General features: G+C 39.6%; 1 protein-coding gene and 1 long non-coding RNA gene across 6 annotated transcripts in view; both read left to right on the forward strand.

The window, feature by feature from the left end:
- The window catches only part of KLC1 (kinesin light chain 1), a 48,696-nt gene extending 43,211 nt beyond the window's left edge, over nt 1–5,485 (forward strand). For 4 of the 5 annotated variants that reach the window (XM_014957525.1, XM_014957528.1, XM_014957527.1 and 1 more), the window contains exons 15-16: nt 3,619–3,685; nt 5,084–5,485. In XM_014957525.1, coding sequence (XP_014813011.1) covers nt 3,619–3,685; nt 5,084–5,149 — 133 coding nt within the window. In that variant the 3' untranslated portion in view covers nt 5,150–5,485. The remainder of the gene's footprint in view (nt 1–3,618; nt 3,686–5,083) is intronic. The other variant, XM_014957529.1, reaches the window with a different exon arrangement.
- Nucleotides 5,486–10,265: 4,780 nt separating this feature from the next.
- LOC106897121 lies at nt 10,266–11,076 on the forward strand. Its single transcript, XR_001413729.1, has 2 exons — nt 10,266–10,491; nt 10,722–11,076. It is a non-coding gene; the product is annotated as an uncharacterized LOC106897121 (long non-coding RNA).
- Nucleotides 11,077–11,284: the final 208 nt, after the last annotated feature.

An 11,284-nucleotide genomic window follows, 5' to 3' on the forward strand; every position in this document is an offset into this window, starting at 1 on the left:
TGCCAAATTCTCTTTTTCACACAGCAGTGAAGAATAATGAATACTACTGACTTTACATTACAAGTTTGAAGGCAGTAAACCCACAACTAACATTCTTGGTATAGCTTAATATTCTTGATATAGCTTTATATATTGCTTTGGGAAAGAGTTACAGACTTGAGCCCTTCTCAGTTTCTATTTTAGGAAAACCCAGATTTCAGAGAGCAGAGGAAAATGTTGAAAAACTTCAGCCTAGTTGTGCATTTCATTAACATTTCAGCCTCAGTGAAGTCTGTGGTAAAAATTCAAGTTTTAAGGAAAACTTGACCTCTCCCTCTTTCCTAGTTACCATATGATTAGGGATTTGGATGAATGTAATATTTCTAATAAATGCATAAAAACATTCATCACTTATTGGCTGCTGCAGAGAATTTGAAATGTTAAAATATACTTTGTCTTCAGTATTAGCATTTTTATACACTGATTTTCTGTTGTTCAGCTCTGTCTAGAATTCATAGATCATAGTTCGGGTATATTCTTGCATGAGTAGATGCATATATTCATAGCTAATTTTGCAATTTCTCCTCATTTTTGAGAGACATGGAAAGGTTTTCAGTTTCTTAAAAGCCAAGAGTTTTATTCCTCCTTCTCTGTAGTAAATAGAGCTAATTTTTTCTGCAGGTAAAGTATCTCCATGATTATAGATATAAAAAATGCTGCTTATGTGTAATTGAGGATGTTTGGCTTTGCAGTGTCCTGTAGGAACTCCTCTGCCTATTTATTGTCTGCACTTGGTAGTGTTATTTGACTAAGGTAGAAGTAATCTACCCACATTGATGTTAATTATATTCTGGGGTCTGTATCACAAGATAAGAATTCCTCAAATAAATACATAAATGTGAAACAAATCTGGAAAAAAACCAATATCTTTCTTGCTTTCCCTTTTTGACAAAATATTCTTGGTTTTTAGGTGTCACTGTAGTTCTTAAAGAACAATTTATTTTTGAATCTTGCAATAAGTGTATTGCATTGAGAGGCATTTATGTAGATATGTACCTTGAGTGTGTGAGACAATGAATATTACAGTTTCTGTTCTTGTAGGATATAGACCTTTTATTAAGCCTTATTTATATTTGCATCTGTTATTAAACCCAGCTAAGATCCCTGGTATTAACCACCAGCCTCGTAGATCATGAAGCATAGCTGTACATACTGATATTCCAAAAAGTCACTTCGATTTCATTTTATGAAGAAACTTTAGTAAATAGAGTTAATCTTTTTGTTTCAGAGTTTAATAAAAGGGATACTCAGTTCTTATTATGCAAACCTTTGTTTTCTAGTGCGTTTGATAGCTGAGTATTGCAATACTGACATAGCACACATATAAATCACTTCTCTGAAGTCAGCTGCTGTAGGTAGAAGGCTTTCGTGCCTCCCTCCTTTCCCGTCCACCTCTGCATTCCCTGCCTGTGTCTCTCTGAAGACTTTATTCTGAAGTTCATTTACCCCCGTTGCTTATACTCTGCTTCTGTAAATAGTAACTGACGGTGCTGGTGTGACTCTGAATGAGAAATACTCGGATAGAAGTACATTAATATCACAGCATGAAAGACAGACTTGGTTTTCATGTTGTGGCTTGATATGGAAGGTCGAGGAGAATAAAGTGGAAAACTCATCAGGGAAATTGTTTCTTTAAAATCATAGAGAAGCCTTTTTGACAAAGAACAAATCTCATAAAAACTGTTCTTTGAAATATACAATACCTGAAGCATGGTATCAGTTCTTTCATTCTTTATTGTATTTCAGAATTCAGTTCTGTAATAATTCAACTTTGCTAAATTAGTGTTAGGTTTGATTTATTTCACTGTAAAAATTTTGATCATACAGCAGAACAATTAAGATTTCTAATTCAAAAGGAAAAAAACCCCACCCCTTTCATTATTGCTATCACTTACGCATCAGAAAAACACTTGCATGCTCTTTGTGCAATCCTGTTTCTAACATGGAGGGAATTAAAAGTGCATTTGCCAGAATAAAGTTCTTAAGTATGTTGATTTCAAACAATCCAAAACCCAACCCACACACAAACTAGTGTCTCAGGTGTGATTAAAAATTATTTATTTTTTTTTTAATTGGCACTTCAGCAAGAACCTAAAAGTATGTGTGTAAATTTTTACTGGTGGATGTTCTATTTCCCTGGAATGTTTTCCATAAACCTTTATGCTCTTCTGGAGAGTTTTATGCAATGTTTTGTTTGTGTTTTACAGATTAACTTACTTTGACTTCCACATATAACCTCTGTTGTACGTGTTTCCTTGAATAAATGAGAGGTGTATACCGTGCATGAGTCCTTGCTTTGTTGTCGCTAACACTCATGTCAAATATTTACAATCACGTGCATTCTGGCTTTCCAAACGCTGAGATTTAATGTTAGGAAAACCCAGCTTGTATTAATGTGGCAGCTGCCGCCTGCGTTCGTTAGTGGGTTGGTTCGTTATTCTTCTGAGCCTTTGCTTTGTGAAAGCATTTAAAACTCGTGCTTGACTTTGACTGTTAGTAGTCTTGCTTCAGTAGAAAGAAAAAACTGGTTGACACCCGCTGTGAGCTGTTTGGATAAACCTTTGCAGTGGTGCTGCAGGGTTAGGGCATCGCTGTCTTGGGAATAGTTCATCAAGGATGTGTTCAAAGCCCTTATTTAGCAGTTTTGCAATAGCTGAAGAGCTGGGGAAAAATCAAAGGTGGCGTAGTACATTCTAAGTGATGTACGGACAGCGTGGGGTACAGCACATCAGACAACCCTCTTGTCACCATGGTGATAGAAAGCTTAAGGCTAATCTTAAATTTCATTCCACACACTTTATTTTTTTGTTAAATGTTGTGTATGTTTGAGAAATGTAGGTAAATTATTAATCCTCATCTCAAACAGCCGTAGGTATTACAGTGAATGCAGTGATATTTTGACTGTCAGTAGCTCCTGTGTAGGTGATTCATTTTTTTTTTCCCCATTTGTTGTTTTCAGTACAGTGTTCTAGGGTTGTTGTTACCACTGCTCAGAGTGTTGTAAAGCCAAAAGCACAACCAAAGTTAATAGCAGCAACCATCTTGGTTTCCCTTACTTTGAAATGTTTAAAATAATAGATATTAAAATGTTTTTTGAAATTTTATTCTGAAGATCTACATGAATGAGGCAGAAAGTACTAAACTAATGTTTGTTGTATCTTTTCCAAGTGCTGCCTACGTGACAAACTCATGTTTCACATTTTTTCCTAAACTGTTTGATGCTTTTTGTAAGAAGCTGCATAAAATTGAAACTGAGAATTAGTTTATTAAAAATCAATGCTAAGTCAGTGTATGAATTTGACATGCTTTAAAAATTGAGTTTTTATTTTGACTTGAAATTAAATCAATTGCCTGAAATGTTTAAGCTCTGAGGAGCCTGTAGTTTTTTTGGTGATATATGCAATTTAGAACTGAATATAGAAATATTCTAAGTTACGTAGTTAATTCAGATCAGTTTGGGGGCATTGTTCAAACTCCCTTAACTGTGCATTGCTCGTTGTTATACTTGTGTTTTTAGAGCTGTTAGTTTTCAGCTATTCTGATCGGTTTATCCTTGCATGTTCACTGTCCTGGTTGCAGCATGAAGCGTGCCAGTTCTCTGAATGTTCTTAACATGGGTGGCAAGGCTACTGAAGATCATTTTCAAGTAAGAAGCCCTACAATACAATACTCTTACAAAAATAGATATTATTAGTAGGGTTTGGGATAAATAGAGGATGATAAATAATAAAGCAAGAAACTCCTAGTGATCAGTAAGATCCTGCCTCAGTAAGGTGTTTAAAGCATATGCTTAAGGCATCGTTCCATAGCACTTTTGTGAATTATGCTTAATTTTAAGCAAGTGTTTAAGTCCAACCAGTAAAGAGCAATGGCTTTTATAAGCAGTTTCTGGCTTTGGACCTTCTGATTATTACAGTTGATACGAAACTTCTAGATTCTTACGTTCTTACAAACACTAATTAAAAAAAACCAAGAACTTTTAAAGCCCAGTTACTAAGTATTTTTTACTTCAACCCCTTTACTGCAAAGGGGCTTTACCCCATCATCTTAACTGCTGTACATTTACAAATTCCCTTAAATGCGACTTCAGTTGTTTCTGAGGTTGTAGAGGAACAGTCTCTAAAAGGTTGTCTCATCTACGTTATGCTTTTGCTGATAGAAAACCTTATTTTGCTTAACTGTACGTGGTGTGCCCGATGGATCGCTGCTTTCCATTGCCTGGTTTTACCTAATAAATCACTGTTTCTTAGATTGTCCAATAAGCTGGCCATGTTCTGTGTCCTAAACACTCTCGTGCATTTTACTAACACAGTAACTGCAACTAATTTTAGGAAGATAGAACTGCTTCTACACTAACACACCTGTACGCGAGGATCTCGCTCGCTCTTTGTCCTCCCGTAGCAAGAAAGCCCCAGCTGTGTGGCTCTCCTCTCACTGGTGGGTGGCATAAAGGTGGCTTAACTGTCATCTCTGAGGAACGTACTGCAGAGCTCTCTGCGGTGTGAAATGTAGGTGAAACCTTAGGGTGAACTTCAGCCAAAACAAAAAAATAAATATTCCAGGGTAAAGCATAATTCTTTGCAGCAACAGCACCAAGGGTTCAGAACGTCCTGGGTGCCCCTAAACTGGCTCCTTAGTGTATGATCGATGTGACTTGGGGAAGAGTAACTTCCTGGTTGTGTTCCACTGCCAGAGCAGAATGAGGTCTCACTTCTTGGGAGCTTTTTCTTGTTCTCCTGCTGTAGATGCTCCTGGCCTTTCCCATATTTGGCTCTTGTGGTTCTGCTGAGACAGGGCTCAGGACCATAAAGGCCGTGTACACAGAGCAGTAGTTTTCCAGGTTTGCTAGTTGAAAGGGGAGGAAAAAAGGTGTTTATTTGAATATGGAAAAGCATCCCCCAATACCCATCACGAACTAGGCCAGTTGTCTGTATTTCCTTATGTTTGTTCCTTTTTGTTAAAACTAGTAATTTTTTTTTTATTTGCTTGAACTGTGTGGACATCTGCTTAATTTGTTTGTTTGTTTGTTTTCCCCTTCACGCAGGAACGAAATAATTGTCTGACAGACTCGAGAGCTCTGAGTGTCAGTCACACTGATTTGGCGCATTGAGGTTCTTGGAGAGAAGCTAGCTAATATTCCTGGGTGAATAAAGAAGCACTGAGACCTTCAAAGCTTTGGTTCCTCATCATTATGTGTAGGAACACCTAGTTTGTAGATTTTTATTGGGTTTTGTTTTTTTTTCCAATAGACTGCTGTTTTTACTTTTCTAAATAGGAATGATTTTAAACACAGCATTAGTGGGTATTTTCTTCTAAAGGAAATCTCTATAGATAAATATTGCTCATTGCACTGCTCCCATTCATGCTACTTACATTGATTTCTTTAATAGATCTGAATATTACAGCAGCCAAAAAAAAAAAAAGTAAAAATACAAACATATTTAAAGCAGACCAAAATGCAAAGATGTTTGAAAACGCAGGCGAAATTAGACGTGTAGCAGTAAATATATACAGTGCTGGAATGAGAAAAGGATAAATTGATGTGCATTACTGTATAAATCCCAATTGAGCATACTGTACTGCTGGGGCTGCCCTTTGCACCATGGATTATTGTCACGTTAGAAACCTTCGCTGGCAAAACGGCACTTAGAGACGGCTTCCTTAACCACTAGACTGAGCTACTCAGTGTCACAGGAGAGATGGTCGGGGTGACGTTCCATAGAGGTAGCACCAGTACCCATACCCGTGACCATCAACTTTGATACTTGTCGATAGAAATCTTAGGGCACAACGATGGAGGGAGATCAGATGGTTCAGGTTGATGAGGAGAAATGGAAAATATTCCGACCTTTACCTTGTACGGTCGAGAAATACTGAAGTTTTGGACTGCAACTCTCCCCGGAGCAGCAGCTGTTGCTCGTAGGGAAACATCAAGCCTCAGGTTGACTTTCTTGCTTGTCCACTGGAGTTCACAATCCCATTCTCTGCTGAAAGTGCTCCGACGTTTCCTGACGCCGTTCTCCGGCAGGGCTGAGGCCAGCAGGCTCGGGCTGTTGCGCTGCGGAGGAGCTGCTCTGCAAAGGACCACTCGCCTCTCAAGGGCCCCGGTGGAAGCAACGAGGTGGCCACAGGTGGCAAGTAACTCGTTTGACCACACATCCCTGTTAAACCTACTTCTGGTTAATACATACGCTGTCCGTGTACAGGACTGCTGCTGGAACTAAGTATGTATGGTTTTTTTAAGTATTTTATAGACACTAGTATTTCCTTTTGCTTTTCTGTAAAGCTTGTAATTTTGTTCATTTTTGTAAAAAAATTCTTATTGGTGTGAAGTTGGATGAGAAAGTAAAAAAACAAACCAACGTGTGTGTACAAATGTGTTTGCGGTCATAGCTGTGAGCTGGAAAATGCCGAAGGAAATTCACTTTGGGGAAAAAAGCTGGAATATTCATTCAAGGTCAGCGCCGGCTGGAGGAGGTAAAAGACAGGGACATGAGCAAGTTTTAGCGCTTGAACAGGCTGTGAAGAGTCATTAGAATTAGTACTTTGTAGAAGTATTTGACTGGCTTTGCATGGGGTTTGGAGTTGTGCTGCCAGTACCCGATGCAGGCAGTTGTAGGTGTGATGCACTTGATCCATGTTTACCGGGAGGTACCTGGTCAGCGTCTCCCTGAGGAGCGCTGCTGTGGTGTGCCTGCTCCAGGGACGGGCTGGAATGGGTGGGACGTGATGCTGCTAATATCTAGGTGTTTTAGCACAGAGTAAGTAGTGCAATTCCTTAACGAACTCGAGCAAGAACACGTTGTTGCTCGGTTATCTTAGCAATATGTACTCATATAATGTAGACTCTTGAGTTTTAATCTTTTTATTAAGAGCTTTTTATATAAAAATATACGTAATATATATATATTTTTTTTTTCCCCCTAAACCATGCTGTGTGCACCCATGGGTGAACGGGGTTCCCTGCACAAAGTCAGAGCTAGCCTTGCATGAAGAACTGGACGTGGGGCTGCTGAGCTGGGTGGATGCTGGTGTCACAGCCTGTCGTGGTGTCACCCGTCCCTCCAGCAGCCCCCCGGGGGACGTTCCTGCAGCAGCCACCCCTGGCAGTGAAGCTGTTGGACACCAGGATGGTGCTGCTGCTGCAGGAGCAGCTCCACGGGCCGGGGAACACACGGCTCTGTGCGGCTCCCTGCTTCACTCGGGGACCATTCCCAAAGTCTGACTTCCAAAACCCCCACAAAACTACTCAAAACTGATTTTGGTCGCAAGGAATTACTTAAATTGAAGAACGCGTTTTCTACGTTCACCTTTCAATTTTGAAGGAAAATTATTTTTGCCACCTTCCTCAAAAAAAATCCCTCAACCACCAACTTGTGTAAATAGCAATAAGCAATTTAACGGCGCCAAATTTCAGTGGCAGTCAAGGTTTAAAAGGCAGGACCATGGGAAGTTGAGGGTTACAGTGAGGGAACTGTCTCGTTAGGATCATACTGTTGGTGGCATTACTAGTACTGTGCTTTTATATGTTTTAAGCCTTTATATAGTATTTTAAAGTGTGTTGGAAGACTAAGTTGTTGAGCTACTGCTTATTAAACAATTCTTACGTTTAAAAGGTTAATGACTTTTATTTCCAGAGAAGGAACAGATTTTAAGACTCCCCTAACGCGTGAGTGATAGCCAGGTCCTTACAGTTATGTCTAACCCCTAAGTGATAGCCAGGTCCTTATGCCATCAGCCAGTTATGAGCTGATGAGTGTTTACAGTTTGAGGAAAAACTTGTAAAGGACAAAACCAGTTTTTAAGGTCAACCTTCTTACGTTTGCATCATGAATTAATTACTGTCAGGATGTGGTTTGTGTACATTGAAATTTCGGGTGGGCTTCTCTGTTGGCTTTTACGTAAGGTTCTTTCTGAATGTCCTCTGTTTCAGTTGTGGCAAACGGTCTGTGTAAAGTATAAAACTAAAATACCCAGTTGTAGAATTCCTGGGTATCTTCAGTACTGAACCAATAGCTCTGATCAAACAACTAGAAAAGATCTTTAAAATTGCCAGACTTTTGTTAGGAAAACTGCAGCCTTGGTTAGTGCTGTTTGGGTTTTCATCTGGCGTGTTTGTCCTTGCTCAGAACTAGAAGGGGGAACTTGATGAACAACTTAAGGAGGACTCCAGATTAGGCCAGTTCCTCCAGACTCTCCTACAAACAGAGGATATCTTCAGTACTGAACTCAATCAACAGCTCTGAGCAAACAGAAAACTAGAAAAGACCTTTAAAATGGACAGACTTTTGTTAGGAAAACTGCAGCCTTGGTTAGTGCTGTTTGGGTTTTCATCTGGCGTGTTTGTCCTTGCCCAGAGCTGGAAGGGGGAACTTCATGAACAACTTAAGGAGGACTCCAGATTAGGCCAGTTCCTCCAGACTCTCCTACAAACAGAGGCTGTTTCTGGGGTGCAGAGCACGGGCCGCGTGTAGGATGAATTGTACCTTGAATTGTTACTGAAAGGGGCCTGTTGCCCTTCTGTCTCCCTGGTTTTGCACTGGTCTTTAGGAATATTGGCAGGGTTTGTTCTGCAGTTTAGATCTTCTTGTAAAATGCGACTGTTTGATGATTTCCTCCTTTTTTAGAGGAATAACTCGATGTTTGCGCTTGGAGCACTGCAGTGATGGAACAGAGAACTTAAACACGGGAAAAACAATTAGATAGCTTATCTACACTTTGTAGCTTTCCTGAAAACAAACACCCCCTTGCCCTCCTCAACGGTAGTAAATTAAAATTATTTTCAATTTGAAGTATTTGTGCTTAAATTGTACCATTTGAATCCCGTAATTTTGAAACTGGTGTGGTTCTGTTGTAAATCTGTAGTGCAGGGGTTGTGCAGTGCTGCCTTCCGAGTGTGTTTACAAGACTTTAGTTTTTGTTCTGCAGGTCACGTATTTTGTCTGAAAGCTGCTAAGAGAATTGCATTTTTGGTAATGTTGGCCTGTACCAAGAGAATAAATGTTCTGAGATGTGATGCCGTGAAGTTTACAGTTTCCTTGGAGCAACTTTACATTGTCACAGACTGATAGAAGTACTGGTTTAAATGATGGGTTGGTTTTGGATGTGTTTTTTTTTTTAATAGTTTAGAATTGAGGGGAATCTTGAGGGTCTACATTTGCCTATTCCCCCCTTCTCAGTACGACGAATAGTCAAGGTCAGTAGTTTAAAAAAAAAATTTTAAAAAGTAAAGAAAAAAAAAGCCCAGAATAATAAAGGAAAAAGCAAAAGAGAGTGTCACGGGCTGATAGAGGGCAAAGGACCTGAGCTGTTGAGAAGATGTTTATAGTGGAGTTGCAAAACTGTTCTTTAATTATGGCTGCTTTTAACTAGGAAGTATTTAGAGAACTGTAGTTGGAAGTTCATTTAAGGCTTCAGCTGCATCAGAAGCAGCATCCGGCTGCTCTAAGGTGAGGGACCCACGGGTGAGAGAGACTCAAAACCAAACATGGCACAGAATAAACACAGTGAAGTGGTTTTTAAAGCCAGATGGATCCTCAGGCTCCCTGTGTTTATACTCAAGTCCCAGTTGAAGCAGGGACAGTTACTGAGGCTTTAGGTTTAAATGACTGGGAAGGAGCACGAGGCCGTAGCGGTGGCAGGTTACAGTGTAATTAAGCCAGATGAGTTCTGTGCGGTCAGAAACCCTATTTTCTGTTTTCTAGGACCTGGTTTAAAAAGCTGTAAACCAAAACCCAACAACCACAAAACCAGAGAACTATTTTGTTTGTAATGTCAATGTATCCTTCTTCAGGAGAACTCCCCCCCCTTGCCCTGCTCTATTATGTCAATTTCATGTCTGGGTTTGTTGTTCTTTTTTTTTTAAATAAGTCTTCCAAGATTGCAGGCTCCCTGTGTTTATACTCAAGTCCCAGTTGAAGCAGGGACAGTTACTGAGGCTTTAGGTTTAAATGACTGGGAAGGAGCACGAGGCCGTAGCGGTGGCAGGTTACAGTGTAATTAAGCCAGATGAGTTCTGTGCGGTCAGAAACCCTATTTTCTGTTTTCTAGGACCTGGTTTAAAAAGCTGTAAACCAAAACCCAACAACCACAAAACCAGAGAACTATTTTGTTTGTAATGTCAATGTATCCTTCTTCAGGAGAACTCCCCTTCCCTGCTCTATTATGTGGATTTCATGTCTGGTTTTTTGTTTTGGGTTTTTTTTTTTTAAATAAGTCTTCCAAGATTGGCTTAAAAATGGTTAATTTTGAGCTCCCTGTGTAGTTACTGCTTGTCACAGCTGGGGATGAAACCCCATTCAGCCTTCACCTGTTTGTCTTGCCCCATCGACTTTGTTGAAAATAAACTTCCACAAATGTTACCTGTAACAAATAGTAGTAATTTGCTGTGATTTCACCAAGAAACTTGCAATGAGATTGTCTTAGAGCGTTTTACTACATGTTTTGAAAGAGGTCAGGGCTTAAAAATGGTTAATTTTAAGCTCCCTGTGTAGTTACTGCTTGTCACAGCTGGGGATGAAACCCCATTCAGCCTTCACCTGTTTGTCTTGCCCCATCAGACTTTGTTGAAAATAAACTTCCACAAATGTTACCTGTAACAAATAGTAGTAATTTGCTGTGATTTCACCAAGAAACTTGCAATGAGATTGTCTTAGAGCGTTTTACTACATGTTTTGAAAGAGGTCAGTTGTGTAAATTCTTTCTCTTTACCAAGTGGAAATTAATTTGGTTCTTCTTTCCCAAAGCAACGTTTCTAGAGCCCTATAGGAGCTTTCTGCTGAAAAAGGCCTCTTTAAATACATGACGGATCTGTAGATTAATTTGAAACTGTTTAAAAGTTTCTCAAGTGTCATTTAACATTTTTTTGCAAAGTGTAGAAAAATATTTAACTGTGGTCTTCCTGGATAAAGCTGATACACTTAATACAGTTTAGAATGTAAATCTTCTTTGTAAAATTTACTTCCATTTTTTTTTTGCCTGTATAGAAACAAATCTCAGTTGTGAAATCCAAAGATGAATAAAACTGTCTAAAGGGAAGATTCTTCAGTTGCATTTATTGAAACTTAAACATGTTTCAACACTCCTGACACAAGGCTTCGAAGAGGGCGGATGAAGAAATCTTCATCCCCAGATGTTTCCCCCCCCGAGCTGTTCTGTGCTTTAGTTGCTGGAACTAGAGACGGGGTAGAAGCTGCAGAGGAACATTCAGGTGCTGGGAGCTGCTGACTCTAAGCTTGGGGGGGTC

This window comes from Calidris pugnax, unplaced genomic scaffold (genome assembly GCF_001431845.1).
Source record: "Calidris pugnax isolate Ruff unplaced genomic scaffold, ASM143184v1 scaffold211, whole genome shotgun sequence".
Lineage (NCBI taxonomy): Eukaryota > Metazoa > Chordata > Aves > Charadriiformes > Scolopacidae > Calidris > Calidris pugnax.